The 21455-nt window shown below is 37.7% G+C and overlaps 1 protein-coding gene across 3 annotated transcripts in view; it reads left to right on the top strand.

Annotated features, from left to right (window-relative positions):
- The window catches only part of LOC137235445 (uncharacterized), a 900888-nt gene that overhangs the window by 574047 nt on the left and 305386 nt on the right, over window positions 1-21455 (top strand). For 2 of the 3 annotated variants that reach the window (XR_010947898.1, XM_067758438.1), the window contains exons 3-4: window positions 718-2030; window positions 2114-2381. Coding sequence is in view for 1 of the 3 variants with exons in the window: in XM_067758438.1 (XP_067614539.1) it covers window positions 2218-2381 (164 nt within the window). In the remaining 2 variants the exon portion in view is untranslated. Of the gene's footprint in view, window positions 1-717; window positions 2382-21455 lie in introns of all 3 variants that reach the window. The other variant, XR_010947897.1, reaches the window with a different exon arrangement.

Raw genomic sequence — 21455 nt, 5'->3', positions numbered from 1 at the left:
ATAAACAGGAACAGAATTACTTTGTTGCCAGCCAAAAACATGAATGTGCCACATTAATTTTTCTGGCTCAACTTTGTGTGATTGAACTATACATTCGTAAAAAGGGTCTCAAACATATAATCGGAAAAATTGCACATTCATTCTTCTGGCTAGCGAGCGACGATATAGTCTAATGGCCTGAATTTGTTGTATGGCTTTATTTCAGACGGTGCAATTGCAATTGATTTTTAAATTCAAATTGGCCAAAATAAAACTATTTTTATAAACAGTAAACATTCCAATAACATGTATGTACATTAGACTGGTCGATTTATTAACCGATATCGCGCCATCGATTTTTCGATAGGATCGATAGGGCTCAGGAAAAAAGTTCCACTACGCATACCCAAAAGGAATAATTTTCGAGCCTGCGAAATTTAATTTTTTTTGACTTTTTTTCAACTTTTATTTTTAAGTTTTTTTTCATGACCTACCAAAGAAATTTTCATTTCTTTGTAAATATTTAATTTTTTTAAAAAGTAAAAAAAAATGAAATTTCGCAGGCTCGAAAATTATTTTTTTGGGTATGCGTAGTGGAACTTTTTTTTTCTGAGCCCAAATCCTATCGAAAAATCGATGGCGCGATATCGGTTAACTTTCGTCCATACAAATCGACCCGCCCTAATTTGTATAAACTAAAACACATTTAAAAATCTAAAGTATACAAATTTCTTATAGGAAACAAAGAGGCCTTCAAAAGAGATGCAAGTAACTATAGCACGGCAATTAGGATTAGAGCCAACTACCGTGGGAAATTTCTTTATGAATGCACGCCGGCGGTCAATGGACAAATGGCGGGTTGATGATTTGAAAAAAAATATGGATATGCACTACCACGATAACGATAAAGGGGTTATCGCAGGAAGTTTAATAACCTACAATAGCAGTAGTAATAACAAAGATCTAAACGAAAATTGTCAGCACCACCAACAAAATCAGCGTCATATATCAATTTCACCACAAATTAGGGGTATTGTTGAAGGTCCAGATATTGAATTGGACTTAGATCGTGATGATTTTGAGCTTGGAAGTGAACAAGATTTTGATCCTATTAATGACGATATGTTGTGACAGCATAGACAATTGATAAGCGACAGCAAATATCACCAGAAATCACGCAGCGAAAGTAAGCAAATAGCAAACATTAGGGATTTCCAGCAACAAAAGCACCAGCCTAGAAAACGACGGCAAAAAAAAAATACATTTTCAGGCAGTACTACAAAACGCCATGCAAATGAATTTGGTAGGCAGAACAATAAACGTAGCAACGAAGGATCATATTGGAACGAAGCAACTTGGACTTTTAGCGAAATTCTGTTGAACAATAAAAAGTTCAGAGGAATAGAAAAGCTTGAAAATGTCAAAAGAACTGCATTTTATAAAAACAGCGTTTGTTGTCATGACAAGATTTCATATAAGAATTGGTTGGATGGAATGCAACTTGATTACATATTGCAATATTTGGCACTAGATAACATTTGTTCTGAAAGCCATTTGCTCAATATTAGTCCAACTTTTATCGTTGACGACGACGTTTACTGCCAGCATGCATATATTTCATTGAATACCAAAAAAAGGAAACATTTTTGACATCTGGTGGATCCAAGTGTGATAATTCTAATCAACGGCTGGTAGGAGTTGTGGGTGTGAGTAAAAGAAAGGAAGAGAACAGTTGTATTTTAAGCATTATGAAATCCTCCTACAATGCAAAAATCAAAGCAGATGCGGTTGCTAAAAAACTGGCGAATAATTTTTTTTTTCAATCTGTATTAAAAGACTACGATATAGGTGACTTAAACAATCACCATACAGCTAGATCTAATAATGTGGGCAGTAATTCAACTGAACAAGGTTTTTTTTACAACCTCAATCAGGTTGTCAAGTATTTCTTGAAGATATCAATCAAAAGCCGGTATTGCAAAAACATGAAGGGTCAAAAGAAACAAGGAAGTATTTTCTTACTTGAATATACCGGCTGGCGTGTTGTCACGGTGAATAATTTCACAAGTTACGCTTTTGATAAAAATTTAAAAAAATATTTATCTAACTGCGTTCCACAATTGCATACATGCAGGTGCAACCAATTTATCAGTGGGGCTCAAATAGGAAGCATCGAAAAGTTACAAGGGTTAGAAACATATCTTCATCAAACGCAGTCACGAAGAAATCCGATAAAAGATGATGGAGCAAAGTAAGAAACTCCAGCAGCTCCATGTCAATGTAATCAGCATTAATATAAGTGATGCCATCACATATTTGAATGGAGACTTTGAAGACCTGAAAGTTACGTTATTCTGCCAGCTGCAGATCGCGAAAACTATTGAATTCAAACCGAATAATATGTAAGTATTATGCATGAAAATCGATAGGCATCGCGTATATTTATTGAATTATCAGTAAAAATTTTAATAATTTTATGAGTATTTCGCACTGAGACTAGTTTGGGATAATTGTCTGCAGAGTATCAGAATGTGTCGATGGTGTAATATATTTTGTTTAACATTTTTCCATAGTGTGGTTTTTTTTATACTCAGTTGAGCAGAGCTCACAGTGTATATTAACTTTGATTGGATAACGGTTGGTTGTACAGGTATAAAGGAATCGAGATAGATATAGACTTCCATATATCAAAATCATCAGGATCGAAAAAAAATTTGATTGAGCCATGTCCGTCCGTCCGTCTGTCCGTTAACACGATAACTTGAGTAAATTTTGAGGTATCTTGATGAAATTTGGTATGTAGGTTCCTGAGCACTCATCTCAGATCGCTATTTAAAATGAACAATATCGGAATATGACAACGCCCACTTTTTCGATATCGAAAATTTCGAAAAACCGAAAAAGCGCGATAATTCATTACCAAAGATGGATAAAGCGATGAAACTTGGTAGGTGAGTTGAACTGATGACGCTGAATAGAAAATTAGGAAAATTTTGGGCAATGGGCGTGACACCGCCCACTTTTAAAAGAAGGTAATTAAAAATGTTTGCAAGCTGTAATTTGGCAGTCGTTGAAGATATCATGATGAAATTTGGCAGGAACGTTACTCCTATTGCTATATGTATGCTTAATAAAAATTAGCAAAAAAAAAAATTTTTTAAGTCCAATTTTAACAAAAAATTTAATATCTTTACAGTATATAGGTAAATTATGTCAACATTCAACTCCATTAATGATATGGTGCAACAAAATGCAAAAATAAAATTCTATACCAAATAGGAAAAAAGGGATGAAACATGGTATTTGGATTGGTTTATTGACGCAAAATATAACTTTAGAAAAAAACTTTGTAAAATGGGTATGACACCTACGATATTAAGTAGAATAAAATGAAAAAGTTCTGCAGGGCGAAATAAAAAACCCTTGAAATCTTAGCAGGAATACTGTTCGTGGTATTATATATATAAATAAATTAGCGGTATCCAACAAATTATGTTCTGGGTCACCCAGGTCTACATTTTGGTCGATATCTGGAAAACGCCTTCACATATACAACTACCACCACTCCCTTTTAAAAGCCTCATTAATACCTTTAATTTGATACCATATCGTACAAACCCATTCTAGAGTCACCCCTGGTCCACCTTTATGGCGATATATCTAAAAGGCGTCCACCTATAGAACTAAGCCCCACGCCCACTTAAAATACTCATTAACACCTTTCATTTGATACCCATATCGTACAAACATATTCTAGAGTCACCCCTGGTCCACCTTTATGGCGATATCTCGAAAAGTGGAAAACCTATAGAACTAAGGCCCACTCTCTATTAAAAAGACTCATTAACACCTTTCATTTGATACCCATATCGTACAAACAAAGTCTAGAGTCACCCCTGGTCCACCTTTATGGCAATATCTCGAAAAGGTGACCACCTATACAACTACCACCACTCCCTTTTAAAACCCCCATTAATACCTTTAATTTGATACCCATATCGTACAAACACATTCTAGAGTCACCCCTGGTCCACCTTTATGGCGATATCTCGAAAAGGCGTCCACCTATAGAACTAAGCCCCACGCCCTTTTGAAATACTCATTAACACCTTTCGTTTGATACCCATATTGTACAAACGCATTCTAGAGTCACCCCTGGTCCACCTTTATGCCGATATCTCGAAAAGGCGACAATCTATACAACTACCACCACTCCCTTTTAAAACCATCATTAATACCTTTAATTTGATACCCATATCTTACAAACACATTCTAGAGTCACCCCTGGTCCACCTTTAAGGCGGTATCTCGAAAAGGCGTCCACCTATAGAACTAAGCACCACGCCCTTTTGAAATACTCATTAACACCTTTCGTTTGATACCCATATTGTACAAACGCATTCTAGAGTCACCCCTCACTAATACCTTTAATTTGATACCCATATCGTACAAACACATTCTAGAGTCACCCCTGGTCCACCTTTATGGCGATATCTCTAAAAGGCGTTAATCTATAGATATAAGCCCCACGCCCTTTTAAAATACTCATTAACACCTTTCGTTTGATACCCATATTGTACAAACGCATTCTAGAGTCACCCCTGGTCCACCTTTATGGCGGTATCTCGAAAAGGCTTCCACCTATAGGACTAAGGCCCACTCCCTATAAAATACTCATTAACACCTTTCGTTTGATAGCCATATTGTACACACGCTATCTAGAGTCACCCCTGGTCTTCCTTTATGGCGATATCTCGAAAAGGCGTCCACCTATAGGACTAAGACCCACGCCCTTTTAAAACCTTCATTAATACCTTTAATTTGATACCCATATCGTACAAACACATTCTAGAGTCACCCTTGGTCCACCTTTATGGCGATATTTCGAAAAGGCGTCCACCTATAGAAATGAGGCCAACTCCCTTTTAACCCCTTTCATTTGATACCCATATCGTACAAACAAATTCTAGGGTCACCCCTGGTCCACCTTTATGGCGATATCTCGAAACGGCGTCCACCTAAGGAACTAAGGATCACTCTCTTTTAAAATACTCACTAACACCTTTCATTTGACACCCATATCTTACAAACAAATTCTAGAGTCAACCCTGATCCACCTTTGTGGCGATATCCCTAAATGGCGTCCACCTATAGAACTATGGCCCACTCCCTCATAAAATACTCTTTAATACCTTTCATTTGATACACATGTCATACAAACACATTCCAGGATTACCCTCGGTTCATTTTCCTACTTGGTTATTTTCCCTTATGTTGTCACCATAGCTCTCAACTGAGTATGTAATGTTCGGTTACACCCGAACTTAACCTTCCTTACTTGTTTTCTTTAACATTAGTAGTATGTAAATGCCGGTTCCAGCTCAAATGATGCAAGGAAAAGTATATACACACCGACACACATATATATACAGCAAAACAATTTCGTTGCCTACTTTTAGGCGCGCACGTTCTTAAGCTTAGAGCTTTTTGTTTCTGTTCTGGCCGATGTATAAAAGAAAGCTTAGAGCTTTTAGCTTTTAGCAGAGCTTTGCCGTTCAGGAGAGGATCGTTAAATGGGGGGCCCTACATTTTTAAAGGGCCGCAAATTTTTAAATAATAACAATATTTCTAATGAGTCCTAGACTTTACCCGAGCGTTTTAAGGAGTCCCATAGATTTCTAATCGAGCGACTGCTACTCAATCCCCCCACCCCCCTCTTTTTTCTCGTCTACAAAAAGTAGCAGTTGGACACCTGTAGTACCGCCCAATCCCCAAACCCCAACCCCCAACCCCCATCCTCCAACCCCCAACCTCCCAACCACCAACCACCAACCCCAACCCCCATTTTTCTCGTCTACAAAAAGGAGTCGATGGGCACTTGTAGTACTGCCCCCGCCCCCCTTTTTTTTCTCGTTTGCAAAACTGGCCTGTCGGGCACCCGATCAGGGGCAGATTGTTAACTAAAGGTTATCTTATTATTGAACTCATGATTTTCCATTATTGAACATTTTATTTGTCTTTTTATTAGGGTATAAGTTTGTATGTACATACTTACACATATGTTTGTTTGATTGTAAGTTCGTGTACACATGCTGATGCTGGTCCATATATATGTGCACGTGAGAATTCTATAATTAACTAAAGGTTATCTTAATATTGAACTCATGATTTTCCATTTGGGCTCCTTAAAAATGAGAGCATATACATAAATTTTATTTTTTAAATATGAATATTGAACATTTTGTGTACATGCCATCACATATGTTTGTACATAGGAATTTTATTAAACCACACTGATAAGAAACCTCAACCGTACAACATTGAAACATATTTATATGTTTATATGTAAATAAAACTTCATGCTGTATTTCATTTAATTAAATTCATTATCAGAATTTTCCGTAAGTATAAAACATAGAAACCCGATCAGGGCAGATTGAACATTTTATTTGCCTTTTTATTAGGGTATAAGTTTGTATATACATACTTACACATATGATTGTTTGATTGTAAGTTTGTGTACACATGCTGATGCTGGTTTACATATATATAGATATGTATATATATATATATATATATATATATAATTATGAAATTCTCATATGCATATATATATATATATATATATATATATATATATATATATATATATATATATATATATATATATATATATATATATATATATATATATATATGTCTGTAAGGTGCGTTGTGTGATGACATTTCAACATGAGAAGTGCGCACTTCAACTACTTCTGGTTACTTTGATGACCGTCACCAATCGCCTTTGATGTAAAGTGCGTTGTTTGATGACAGTCATCAAAGTGAAAATCGGAGGACAAAGTGATGAGTTTGGTGACAGTAATCAAACTACTCACCTTAGGTAAAATGACGTTTTCGGTGACGGTCATCAAACTAAGCATCTTAGCTTAAAGTGCGCAGTTTGGTAACATTTCAATTGGGGCAGTTTCATGACTGTCATCAAAGTGTATCAGTGTTCCTTTTAAAAATTGACAATGTCAGGACAAACCCTATTAATGTTTGGGTCTCTTCTGAGCTGCAATAGACGTGTAAAGCTGTCATTAAAAGTCACAAAAAATCGCATGTCCGCTTCTTGAGATATTCGAGGTCAAAAGTCGCGAAATTTCGTCTTTCGCAAATATCTCGCTTCCTATGGATTACTCGCGTTTCATGCTCGTGACGAAGTTGGATATCATGAAGTTCTCCACAAGTCCAACCTTAAGTATTTTTCTGTGGGCTCAACCAATTCTGAGTTAGAGCGCGGAAAGCGCGAGCATTCGCCAATATTTTACATCGACCTAGACCAGAGATTAATGGAGCGAATTCGTTCAAATTTTGTATTTGGACTAAAACTGCTGTAGCCAGCAACGGGGAATACAAATTTTGAAACAAAACATTCACTTTTACATAAAAATTGCAGTGAAAGTAAATTCAACTCTTTATTGTGCGCTCTACTATTTACTATGGCTCATAGCAAGTAAAAAAATATTTGTGCCCATCAATTTTTTTAAAAAGATTATAGTGATTATGAACCGATTTGATCTTTTTTGTCAGACGCTACTGCCATTGCATGCGGATTATTTCCATAAAACTTTTCGACGATACCTCAATTATTACCGGAGTTACAGCTCCCAAATTTTGGCGAAATACTAAGTCACCAAGGGGCGGAGCCACGCCCATTTTTCAAAATTTGTATTCCCTGTTGCTGGATACCCCAGTTTTAGTCCAAATACAAAATTTGAACGAATTCGCTCCATTAATCTCCGGTCTAGGTCGATGTAAAGTTTCGGCGACTGCTCGCGCTGTTTAGTTTAACCACGAAATATTTAAATCTTTACATTTAATACCGTACAATTATTTAATGTCTCTCACAATTTTTACTGTTTTCAATATTCTTTTTCATACTTCCAAAATGCACTCTCGGTCTAAGAAGCATTCATAATCAGTTGTCAAATTCTACATAAACTTTAGGTGACACAATCGTGCTTCATGCTTCCACCTTGTATAATTGGGCTTCATGCTTCCACCTTGTATAATTTCACCATGAGTATAGAACAAAAGTATCGAAAACATTTAACGCTTCTATATGTTCACAAATAATAACCCCAGATTGCGCATTGACGAGTTCAAAATTGTTTCGTCCTGCGTATATACGTCACAGTTGCCTACCTAAGCAATTGAAAGGGACATAGAAAAAAACAAGAGCTAAAGGAAAATGACGTAATAATTGTCCATAAAAAACCACTGAACTAATGTTTGCGCATTGCGCCACCTTCTAATATTCCATCATGCTATATTTTTGCCATATGCCTAAAGGCCCAACCACAATCGACTTTTGCGATGATTTGGCGGTGGCGTTACTTTGATGTAACGTACGTTGCAAGTTCGCCTGCCACAATGAACGCAAAACGAAAACTTAAATTTAGATTTTTTGACATTATAAACAATAAAATATATTTTTTTTTGTCTTGAAAATTTAAATATTTTTAGAATGAAATAAAACAAAAATAAAAGTTCAAGTTTTTTGTAAAAGCTGCAAGAAATTGCACAACTGAACTGACAGTGCAAGTGAAAATGTAAGTTTTGGAATCTTGTTTTGTTTCTTTGGCGAAGGCGTTGAGTTTTTTGTGGATTATGAACATAGGAATTGGATGTGTGGGTTCAAAATCAGCTGGTGACTTAACGTAAGCTCCAAGGCAACGCAAAAGTCGATTGTGTTTGCCCTTAAGTCATTTGAATGGGAAACGGCTGAAAAGCAGAAGTGCGACAAGTGTTTTTTGTTTTTCGTCCTACAAAGTTTCTAGTTCGTATAATTATAAACAACAAAATAATTAGAAAGTTAAAAAAAGCAAAAATCGATCAATCTGAGCAATTTGCTATTTTCATAATCAGGTAACAAAAGCGATATCTGCCTTGAAAATGGTGGACGCTCCGGAATCAAAGAGGAATGTTTAGGTTTTTACCCCTCGTTTTTCTTAAATTGCCTGAAATGGGAGAGGGTTTGACAAATTAGCTGTAACCATTGGAAAAAGCCTACTCATAATGATAATAAATAAGAAATATTTTCCACAGTTTATTTCTTCCGTTGGCAGTTGTTTTAGTAGATAGGATACTCGTACAAAAAGTATGCAATAAATGGGACCTTACCTTCTCTATGTAATAAAAGCTAAGGGGAAGTGAAGGAGGAAGAGGGAGAAGAACAAACAAAAGTGAATATTCTTCCGATGTAACTTTTTCAATTTTTCAGTATATTAGTATGCAAATTTAATGCATACACTTTATGAACACTCCAAAGAATAAAAAATAAAACACTTCAGTATTTGCTTTTGTTAGCTTCGAAAAAATCAACTAAAGATTCAATACATTTGTACAGCTGCCTTAGTTATACCAGACAAAAAATATGTCGAATAAACACCCTTTGGTGCAGAGTACAATAAATATTAAGATATAGAAAAGGCTTATGTGAAACGGTTTATAGTGAACAACAATTACGTTTTTGCTAACCGTCAAAATTGAAGTGGTATAATATGCTTTCTTACTTAAAAACATTCGGGCACCTTCATAGTCATAATTAAGTAGGTTCTTAAATTTAGATGCAGCATTTTGACGTTGACTTCAATGGGAAATCTGTCAAAAAAGCTGTAGCTAAATTTAAGTTCTGTGACGTTGTTGCGCAGAACGAAATTTTGAGCTCGTGAATGCGCAATCTTCTATTTGATTTGTGGTGAGTATCCATGATGGAATTATAGTTAGCGCATTGCGCATGTAAAGATTATTCTGCTGTTTTTTTATGGGCAATTATTACGTCATTTTCCTTTAGCTCTTGTTTTTCCCCTCTTTCTTTCATTCGCTTAAGTACGCAACTGTGACGTATTTGCGCAGAACGTAGCAATTTTGAAGTCGTGAATGCGCAAAATGGGTGATTTATTTTTGATGACTATCGAACAAAAGTATCGAAAACATTTAACGCTTCGATATTTTTGCAATATACATACCCACATACCAGTAGCCCGTTTCTGTATCCTTGCGATACGAATTATATCGCAAAAAGCAACCCCGATGCTTTGTTATCGCAAGGTAGTGTTTCTGTATGAGTGGTGAATATGTATTTTCGTTATTTCTTGCGATATTCATATCACTAGCTCCGAAGGTGGTGATAGCATACATTTTCTGTAATTTGAATTTTTTGTGTGCTAAGCTGCTTTTCATTTTTTCATTCTTGAGTTTGTCAATTTTAGCATTTAAAAAAGCTGCAACACCAAAAATATTTCACGGTGAACGTGTGAATACTTAATAGAGAGCAGAAATTTGTTTTTTGGGCGAGATTGAGCAGAAAAGCGAGGGATTGTCTCTGAAGAAGTGTGAATTTGGAGGAAGAAATATTGATCAATTTATTATATACATCTAAGAACTGTCCATACATATATCAGCAATGGAGTTGGATGCCAAGCTTTTAGTTTTAAAGAAAGTATTGCATAAAACTACGCTCATATGACGTGATGAACCAATTTTCGTATACGCCGTTTATTTGGACAGCGAAGTCGATATTAAATGGAAGATTTTACAGAAAAGTTTTCCGGCACTTATACGAAATGATTAAGACCTTTTCTTGTTCTGTAAATATGCTGCACTTATACAGCATGAACAAAAACATAAAGGATTTTCTAAAAAATATACAAAAGGATTATAGGAAGGGGGACTTTCTGAGTTAAATGTACATAAATATTCTCGGTAAAAACGTCGGAACCCAAAGGTTCAAAATAAGTTCGGCAGGGCGAATGTTTTTTTGGATTGTGTCGTGAATCCAAATGTTTATTGCTGCTTGTTTATGTATACTAACATTTTATGTTTTTATTTGCAGACAAATGAAATAAAAGATGACCTAGAATTTTTGGATCTTACTAACCAAACTCCAAAAGTGACTTCAAGGGCGACTCCACAACCAAAGACAAACTCTACCGTACTCGACCCAGCTACATCTCAATCGAACCCACCTGGTTATAATACTTTCAGCGGTGCTTTCGCCGAAAAAAAACATATGGAAGACCAAGACGAAAGGCAAAGAGAATTTAATAATGGGCAACAAAAATTAACTTGCGAAATTTTAAATACGCTTAAAGCCATACACGAAACCCTCAAGTCAATAGAAATGTCGTTAAAACCACAGTCTATTAATGATTAAATTACCATTATACACATTCTCAAAAGCCATTACAACTTAAAAATGCCCCGCATCAGCGTTTTTCTATAAACTGGTTGAAAGAATATATCTCTAGCGACAGACAAAAAAACCGTGGCCTTAGTCAAAAATATAGGACCAAATTTAAACACAAATATATGTAAATTTTATCTATTTTACGTTGTTTTGTCAATTTCAAAATTTTTTTTTTCATAATTTTATATCAACAAGCATAGTAATTAATTTGGAACACTCCAAATTCGAGAAACTTTTTAAGTCACCCCAAGCTTTAAAATTGTTTTCTTAGAAATCTTAAAAACTTTCTGAATATGCATTTTTTAAGGCCCATTTCTCTATATAAACTTATTTCTTTTGTTTGGGAGAATATGCTAAACACTTCAGAAAAAAAAATTGTCAAAAATAAGCAGAAATTTTAGGATTAAAGTTGAATTTTTTTATCTAGTATTGATGGAATTCTGGTTTTCTGGAATTTTCTTGAAATTTGAATAAAGTGTTTCAAATTAATTGCAATGCTTTGTACATACATATAAAGTATCTATTTCATACAAAACTACTTATGAAATGAATTTAATGAAGAAATATTGAATATTGAAACAATAGTCGCAAAGTAGTTTATATAGTAGTGCATACATATTAATTATAATTAAATAAATCAGCATTCAAATAGATAACGTTTTCTTTTTTCTCTAACTCATTACACAATATTAATATAAACGTAATAACGCACCTGAAAACACATTACAACTTCCATTATATTTAATAATTATATTTACAAGAAAAAAAAATATCATTTATATATATAAATAATTATAGTTAAAAAATTGTTGTTCTTGTTGTTGTAGCGATAAGGTTGCTCCCCGAAGGCTTTGGGAGGTGTTATCGATGTGATGGTCCTTTGCCGGATACAGATCCGGTACCATAGCACAATTAAGGCGCTAGCCCGACCATCTCGGGAACGATTTATGTGGCCACATTAAACCTTCAGGCCATTCCCTCCCTCCCCACCCCAAGTTCCATGAGGAGCTTGGGGCGCCAGAGCTTCGTCTGTTAGTGAAACAGAATTCGCCGCGGATAGGTGACAATTGGGTTTGGAGAAGCTATATATTGCGCTGGCCACCTGAAGGGTTGCGCCACACAGCCCCTTGAATCTGGTATTTTAGTCGCCTCTTATGACAGGCATACCTACCGCGGGTATATTCTGTCCCCTAACCCGCTGGGGGTGTTCTGCGCATATATGTAATACTCCTATATTGCTACAAAAGGCTAGGTACATTCCCAAACATCAGAGTGCCGATATATTGATGTTTAAACGTTTTTGTTTTTGTATTCAACATTTGAATGTACCTAAATTTAAATTTTTTCTTGTCACACTTATGCTGCTACAATCACAAAAATTTTATAGACTGTCTTGTTTTGATTTCGAATTCAAAACACATTGCGAGCATTTTCTATTAGCAATATAGGAGTATTACATTTATGGTTCTGTGAGAACTTTATTGAATGGTCTCATTCTGTCTGCTGTGTATAATTTTATGCAACTTTTTTGCCTTTTTCACCTTGGTCGCTAATTTTGTTCTTGCTAGTCTAAATTGTACAATTATCCGTAGCCAATCAACGGCCAGTATCCTCTTTTCTACAATCCCAGGGAAACGTATTCGCCGGCCTGCAGCTCAACCAAATCCTTTTTACGATCTGGAAGGGAATGAAGAGGGTAGAAGGGTTAATGTGGTTTCCCGAGATGGTCGGGCAAGTACCTGAATGGTGGTATTTTCCGGAATGTACCGAATCAATATTCTGTCCACATCGACAACAGCAAAACTCCCGAAAATCTTCAAGGAGTCTCCTTATCGCTAGAGTGAAAATAGTTTTCGATCCGTGATCTTGAGCGGGAAGCTATTGTTATACTGGTCATTAGCACCGACTGTTGATTCTACCTTAACATTTTACAAATAATATCATTAACCATTTGTAAAGAGTCATATCCCGGTATTATTTACCCATCGGTTAAGAGCCAAAACTGGTTCTTCGTCAGGAATCTGGCCACCACGTTTCTCTGCATACTTCAATGTCAGCTTAGAACGAGCCAAGGGGTATCTATGCCAAGTTAAAACCTTGAATGCCAAGTTTTCACAACCCGGTAACGGATGAATATTAGCCATACTAAAGACCATATTACATTGGGTTAACCGCAGACAAACACTTAATTCTGGCATATGATGTTTGCGCGCAGAAGCATTATGTTCATACCAACGTTTTACAGCATTAAAAACACCTTTCTCGCACCGTACATGCAAATTGTCTCTTTCTATGATAGGTTGCAACTTTTTGGCGTCAAAATCTAAAAATTCACTGCTCTGGGTTACCTGTGAGATAATAAAACAATAAATTTAATACTCAAATAATCGCACACGTTGATTTACATGCATACAGTTTTGTGTTTCGTAAGCCAGAATTTTTTCATTTAGTGTCTCACACGGAGTCTACTTCTCCAGACTATATGCTGGCTGCAATGTGAAATCGGTTATATTCTCTATTATAAAATCAGCAGTTTGCAACAGCGCCTTTCAATTGTAGTATTAAAGCCGCTTTTAACAGCCGATCCACATTGTGAATGGTTATGAGCGTTTTGCCGGTATAGTAAAAGGTGATTAAGCACTCGAAAGTGTCGCTGTCGATATTGGTGGTTTCTATAAGTGGACAAATCCCGTTGTCCCTTTTGAACAGTTCACCGAAATAAGGGCTTGCCGCCGATAGAATTAGACGATGAGCCGTAATTCTGTAAATACATATATAACAAGCGTAGTTAATATATGTGACATACAAGCTGCAATAGCGTTAATTCAAATGAAAGTTTACTTACAAGGAAGATGGATTTGTTAATTTGAATGTCACATCAACTAAACTCTGGTCGTCAAAAAGTTCATATATTTGAAACAAAAGGTTTTCAATAAAGAACTTGGCTCCATCTGAGGCGTTGTCGTGTGATGTTACATGCTGCCATTGCTAATGCGTCAGGAAGTATAGTTTTTTTGTAATTTTGAATTTTAGAATGTTAGATTACTTACTTGAATACTCCGTGGTGTATGCTTTTAGTTCGGAAGGTTGTCGTTGTTATATTTATGGACGTTATTGAAGTAGTTGCAATATATCCAGGAATTGCCCGATCGAGATAAAAAAACTGTATTTTTTTCCGGTTTTGGGAATTGAATATTCCAATTCCAATAGCTGGCAAGAGGACGCTTAGATTGCCTCTTAAATCGCAAGATTAACAAACGTATAAGGGTAATATACTTGCAACATTCAGACGTGCCTAAGCAGCTAACACGTCGCAAAGTAAATACCTGTAGCACAATATTTTTCTTTTATTATTATAGGCAAGGGATGATTGTAAATCACTTATAATACCAGTTTAAGCAAAAGTTCACAATTTATATAATGAATCTTGAACTTCTTCTCTTGCGATTAAAAAGAATTTGTGTTTGTTATTATATCTTTTTCGCTATTGGTGACAAATCCTATGTTCCATTTCGATTGTTCCATCGATATGATAAAAACTCACCACTATTATATCGCTAGGTGAATTGAGTGCGTTACAGAAACACTTTTCATATCGAAAGCGATACGTGCCTTGCGATAGCAAATCGTTCGTTATTATAACGCAAGGTTACAGAAACGGGCTACTGTAGCCGTAAAAAGATTGAAACAATTGTGTGCATTTTCTCAGCATTTTTCAAAAAATTTTAATTTTTTGGTTTGATATTATAAATCTCCATTCCTGAATGGCTTAAAATACTTTAACTCAAAGCTAAAGTGTGTGTGTTATTGAAAGGTAAAATATAATTGGTAAAAGTCTAGTTGAGGGGTTGACTGCTAATACGCGTCAAAAAATATCGAGAGCGGTGTTAAAAGACGTGCATTAATCTCGAGAATAATAATCCGAAGGCAGAAAAGAAAAATTGTATCTCTGTCCGAAGATATTTGCAGTTGAAGTTGGAAATTTCAAAGTTGTGAACATAAGTGTTTTGTGCGGATATAGTTTTGGTCTCCATACCGGTGTTGTACCCACCCAGGGTAATTTTTGGTAATTCTTTACGACAGCATGACACTGCTAATACGCGTCAAAATATATAGAAAGGTGTCAAAAGACGCGAATTGATCTCGAGAACAATAATCCGAAAGCGGAAAAGAAAATTGTATCTCTGTCCGGAGATATTTGCAGTTGAAGTTGGCAATTTTAATGGGTAATAGTCTAGTTGAGGGGTCGACTGCTAATACGCTACCAAAAATATCGAGAGAGGTGTCAAAAGACGTGTATTAATGGGATTCAAGGGGTTGTGTAGCGCAACATATAGCTTCTCCAACCCAATTGTCAACCTCACCTTCGAGCGGCGAATCCCGTTTCACTAACAGACGAGGCTCTGGCGACCCCAAGCTCCTCATGGAACTTGGGGGTGGGGAGGGAGGGATGGCCTGAAGGTTCAATGTGGCCATATAAATCGTTCCCGAGATGGTCGGACCAGCACCTTAATGGTGCTGTGTTACCGGAGCGTATCGGATCTGTATCCGACAAAGGACCATCACATCGATAACACTCCCCAAAGCCTTCGGGGAGTAACCTAATCGCTAGAACACAACAACAACGTGTATTAATCTCGAGAACAATAATCCGGTGGCGGAAAAAAAAATTTTATCTCTGTGCGGAGATATTTGCAGTTGAAGTTGGCGATTTCCATGTAGTTGTTGTGTTTGTACCCACAAAAAAAATTGTGCATCACCGTGGCGGTAGCCACGGTTAAATCACACACCCGGACGTGGCACGGCGTTGCCCAGGGTTATTTTTTATAAGCGCGGCCGAAGGCCGCCAATGCAGAAAGGCGTTCTGCGCAAAAATACTATGGATCCGACCCCCGGTTTCGGAGGTACCCTCGGGTCTTTTTTTGGTTTTTCGTTAATATCTTTTGAACGCGTTAATATTTTTATTTTCCGCCTTCGGATGGATTATTAATACTGATGTCAAGACGCGTCGTTTGACACCTCTCTCGATATTTTTGTTAACGTATTAGTAGTCGACCCCTCAACTAGACTTTTACCATGTAATTCAATATAGAGTGTGAATGTAGAAACCATTCCCAATCTTCAATGATTGTAAACTTAAAATGAATGCACACTTTTTTTCCATTCAGTACTAAATACTTTTTCTCCAAGGTTATTGTTTTGTATACTTTCATTGCCATCAGATATGTTAAATCAATTTAGGAGTTGGGTGCAAAAAAGGCGTAAAATTGGTCAATAGGAAAAATAGCTCCTTCAAATTATTCAAGTAGTTTAATATTTAAAAATTCATGAGCTTAACATCGGCTTATAATTATTAAAAATCAATTATTATGTTTGTTTAAGAGCAACTGAAAAGAATCAAGCCTTTACTGGTATATTGCGATGGTACCATTTCGAAAACAAACAAGTAGTTAATTATAAACCAGGAAAGACTTAAATCATCTTCATGGTGTCCGAACATAAGACATACAAGAAATAGTACTTCATAGCAGATTTTATATACTTCGTAACAGAATTTCATTTAATATTCAGATAGTTACAATTCATATTCAGAATTCCATTTCATATTCAGAAAATCACATTTCATATTCAGAATTTCCATTCAGTATTCAGAAAATCACATTTCGTATTCATAGTTTCCATTTCATGTTCAAAAAGTTACAATTCATATTCAGAATATTACAATTCATATTCAGAATTTCCATTTCATATTCAGAAAGTTCCAATTCATATTCAGAATTCCATTTCATATTCAGAAAATCACATATCTAATTAAGAATTTCCATTTCATTTTCAGAAAGTTACATTTCATATTCAGACTATTACAATTCGTATTCAGAATTTCCATTTCATATTCAGAAAGTTACAATTCTTATTCAGAATTCCCCTTCATATTGAGAAATTTACAATTCATATTCTGAATTTCAATTTAATATTCAGAAAATTTTAAGTCATATTCAGAAAGTATCGCTCTCTTTCTTTCATTCGGTCCAGCAGTCAACTGTGACGTAGTTGCGCAGAATGAAGAAATTTTGAGCTCGTGAATGCGCAATCTTCAGTTTGATTTGTGATGAGTATCCATGATGGAATTTTTGGTAGGGCATTGCGCATGTAAACATTATTCTGCTGTTTTTTTATGGGCAATTATTACGTCATTTTCCTTTAGCTCTTGTTTTCCCCCTTTCTTTCATTCGCTTAAGTAGACAACTATGACATAGCTGCGCGGAACGTAGCAATTTTGAACTCGTGAATGCGCAATCTGGGTGGTTTATTTGTGATGACTATCGAACAAAAGTATCGAAAACATTTAACGCTTCGATATTTTTGCAATATACATACCAGAGCTGTAAAAGATTGAAACAATTGTGTGCATTCTCTCAGCATTTTTGAAAAATTTTTGATTTTTTGTTGTATATTATAAATCTCCATTCCTGAATGGCTTAAAATACATTAACTCAAAGCTAAAGTGTATGTGTTATTGAAAGGTAAAACATAATTGGTAAAAGTCTAGTTGAGAGGTTAACTGCTAATACGCGAGAGGTGTCAAATGACGCGCATTAATCTCGGGAACAATAATCCGAAGGCAGAAAAGAAAAATTGTATCTCAGTCCGAAGATATTTGCAGTTAAAGTAGGGGTTTTCATCTGGTTGTATGTACCCACAAAAAAAATTTTGAACATAAGTGTTTTGTGCGGATATAGTTTTGGTCTCCAAACCGGTGTTGGGCCCAACCAAGGTTATTTTTTGGTAATTTACGACAGCATGACACTGCTAATACGCGTCAAAAATATTTGGAGAGGTGAAAAAAGACGCGTATTAATCTCGAGAACGACAATCCGAAGGCGGAAAAGAAAAATTGTATCTCTGTCCGGAGATATTTGCAGTTGAAGTTGGCGATTTTCATGTGGTTGTTGTAATGTTGTAACCACAAAAAAAATTGTGAACATAAGTGTTTTGTGCGGATATAGTTTGGTCTCCGAACCGGTGTTGGACCCACCCAGGGTAATTTTTTATAAGCGCGGCCGAAGGCCGCCAACGCAGAAAGGTGTTCTGCGCAAAAATACTATAGATACCACCCCCGGTTTCAGAGGTACCCGCGGGTCTATTTCGGTTTTTCGTTAATATTTTTTGAACGAGTTAAAATTTTTATTTTCCGCCTTCGTATTAGTAATACTGATGTCAAGACGCGCCGTTTGATACCTCTCGATATTTTTGTTAACGTATTAGCAGTTGTTGTTGTTGTTGTAGCAATGCTCGCCCCACCTAATAACCGCGACCGATCACAAATTGTCATCAATATCCTCTAACGGGAGTCCAAGGAAACTTGCCGTTTCAACAGGGGTGGACCATAAGGAAAGGGGTGTTAGAGGCGTTGGTTCCACATTACAATTAAAGAGATGGTTGGTGTGATGTGGGGACACATTGCAAGCGGGGCATACATTTTGTATGTCGGGGTTGATTCTGGATAGGTAAGAGTTTACGGAGATGACTCCTTAAGCCCCTAGGCGGTGCTGGTTCGTCAATCAGATGTCTGTTGGGATGCCCGGGTTTCTGGGTATTCAGCAAGAACTGTTTGGTCAGCATCTCATTTCTCTCCCTGAGGGAGGTATTCTCGCCTCATTATGCAGATGGTGTTCTGGGGACATAAGAAGACAGCCCGGTACGATTCTGAGAGCAGTATTTTGGCAGGCCTGTAGTTTCTTCCAGTGGGTAATTTTTAGGCTTGGCGAACATATCGGTGACGCGTAGCACGTAATCGGCTGGCTAGTTGCTTTGTATGTGGTCATGGGCGTTTCTTTATCTTTTCCCCAGGTATTGCCAGCGAGGGACTTGAGGATTTTATTACGGCTCTGAATTCTCGGAACAATTGCGGCTGCGTGCTCACCAAAATGTAGATCCTGATCAAACGTCACACCCAAGATTTTGGGGTGTAGGACAGTCGGTAGTGTAGTGCCATCGACGTGGATGTTCAAAATGGTCGACATTTGGGACGTCCATGTTGTAAATAAGGTCGCGGAAGATTCAGTCGGTGATAATGCCAGGTTTCGCGAGGCGAAAAAACTGGAGAGATCAGGGAGATAGCCGTTTATTTTATTGCATAGCGCATCGATCTTTGGGCCTGGGCCTGTGGGCATTATTGTGCAGTCATCGGCGTAGCAAACGATTGTGACTCCTTCCGGTGGTGCAGGTAGCTTAGATATGTAGAAATTAAGCAAAAGTGGGGATATGACACCACCCTGTGGCACCCCTTGTTTAATTCTCCTTGGTTTTGATGTTTCGTTTCTACATTGCACCGATGCCTGCCGACCACCCAGATAATTTGCGGTCCACCTTTTAAGACATGGGGGAAAGGCAGTAGACCCTTCCAGGTCTTGCAGTAACGAGCCATGGTTGACCGTATCAAAAGCTTTCGATAGGTCTAGCGCTACGAGTAGTTCTATGGTGGGGGTATTGATTCAAACCGCAATTTATCTGGGTGCTAATGGCATTTAGCGCGGTGGTAGTGCTATGGAGTTTTCTGAAGCCATGCTGATGAGGGGCTAGCTGCAAATTTGCTTGGAAATAAGGGAGCAAAATGGCTTAAAGCGGCTTTGCCACTGGCGATAGGAGAGATATCGGACGATACGAGTCACCTATGTTAGCTGGTTTCCCAGGCTTTAGTAGCGGGACCACCTTGGCCATTTTCCATTTCTCGGGTATGACAAAGGTGGAAAGAGACAGGTTGAAGACATGCGCTAAATATTTGAAACCCTCTTTCCCTAGGTTTTTAAGCATCGACATGGCTGGGTCCACTGCTTTGGATGGTTTAGCCCGACCAATGGCGTCCTCAACCTCTTTAGCGGTGATGGTGATTGCTGACGCGCTGAATTCGTGTTTATGTGCGTGTTTATTGGCTCTCCGTCTATCTTTGTCGCCCGCAGTTTGCATTATATATTGTCGGCAGAAAACGCTCGCGCATTTTTTCGCATCCGACAGCACTTTGTCGCCAAAGGCGATGGAAACTTTGTCTTTGTGCTTAGTCGGATTCGATAGGGACTTTACGGTGGACCAAAGTTTACCCACACCGGTAGAGAGGTTACAACCTCTTAGGTGCTCCTCCCATTTCGCCCGCTTGTGTTCGTCCACAAGCAATCTGATGCGTTGGTTTATATCCCTTATTTGGGGGTCGCCTGGATCAAGCTGTCTTATTAGGTCACATTCTCTCGCTAAGTTTGCGGCCTCCGCCGGGAAGTGGGGCCGGATTTCGGGAATTCTCCCGGCGGGAATGAAACGTGCCGAGGCGGATTCAATGACCTTACGGAAGGCACGCTCCCCTTGGCGGGCATCAGTCGGGATAGGGAGGGCAGCAAAGCGGCTGTCTGTAAAAGATTTATATTCTTCCCACTTTCCTTTTTTGAAGTTTATGAAAGTGCGTTTTTCGGTGACGATGAAGTCGGCGGTACGCTCGAGCGAAATAAGTATGGGCAGGTGGTCGGATGCCAATGTTACCATCGGCTGCCAGTTGACGCAGTTTACGAGTTCTGCGCTCACGATTGAGATATCTGCCGAGCTGTGACAGCTACCTACCATACGTGTGGGGCGTCTCCGTTTATTGTGCAGAACGTCGTTTCTTCTATTTGATCCGCCAGCATCTCACCCCTACTGTCCGCCCGCAAGTTTGAATGCCACAGATCATGATGGGCATTGAAATCGCCTAAGATAATGCGATTGTTGCCAGTGAGTAAGGCCCCGATATTAGGGCGGTATCCACTGGGGCAACAGGTGACAGGAGGGATGTAGATGTTGATGATTTCTAGGTTTGCATCGCCTGACCGGACAGATAGGCCTTGACGTTCTAAGACATTGTCCCTGCGGTCGATGCCAGGATCAAATATATAATATTGCAAAGAGTGGTATATAATAAAAGCGAGGCCGCCTCCATTTCCGTTCTCGCGGTCTTTCCTGTGGACATTATACCCAGAGCAGGTCTGCAATGCAGATCTTGCTGTGAGTTTAGTCTCTTGAATCGCAGCAATGCGGATGTTGTGCCGCTTCATGAAATCGACTATCTCCGTAGGGATATCGCCATAAAGGTGGACCAGGGCTGAATCTAGAATTTGTTTGTACTATATGGGTATCAAACGAAAGGTAGTAGGCCTTAGTTCTATAGGTGCACGCCTTTTCAAGATATCGCCATAAAGGTGGACCAGGAGTGACC

The sequence above is a fragment of the Eurosta solidaginis genome, chromosome X (genome assembly GCF_040869045.1).
Source record: "Eurosta solidaginis isolate ZX-2024a chromosome X, ASM4086904v1, whole genome shotgun sequence".
NCBI classification, from domain to species: Eukaryota; Metazoa; Arthropoda; class Insecta; order Diptera; family Tephritidae; genus Eurosta; species Eurosta solidaginis.
The sequence above is the reverse complement of the archived record's forward strand: the minus strand, read 5'-3'. Positions and strand labels throughout refer to the sequence as shown.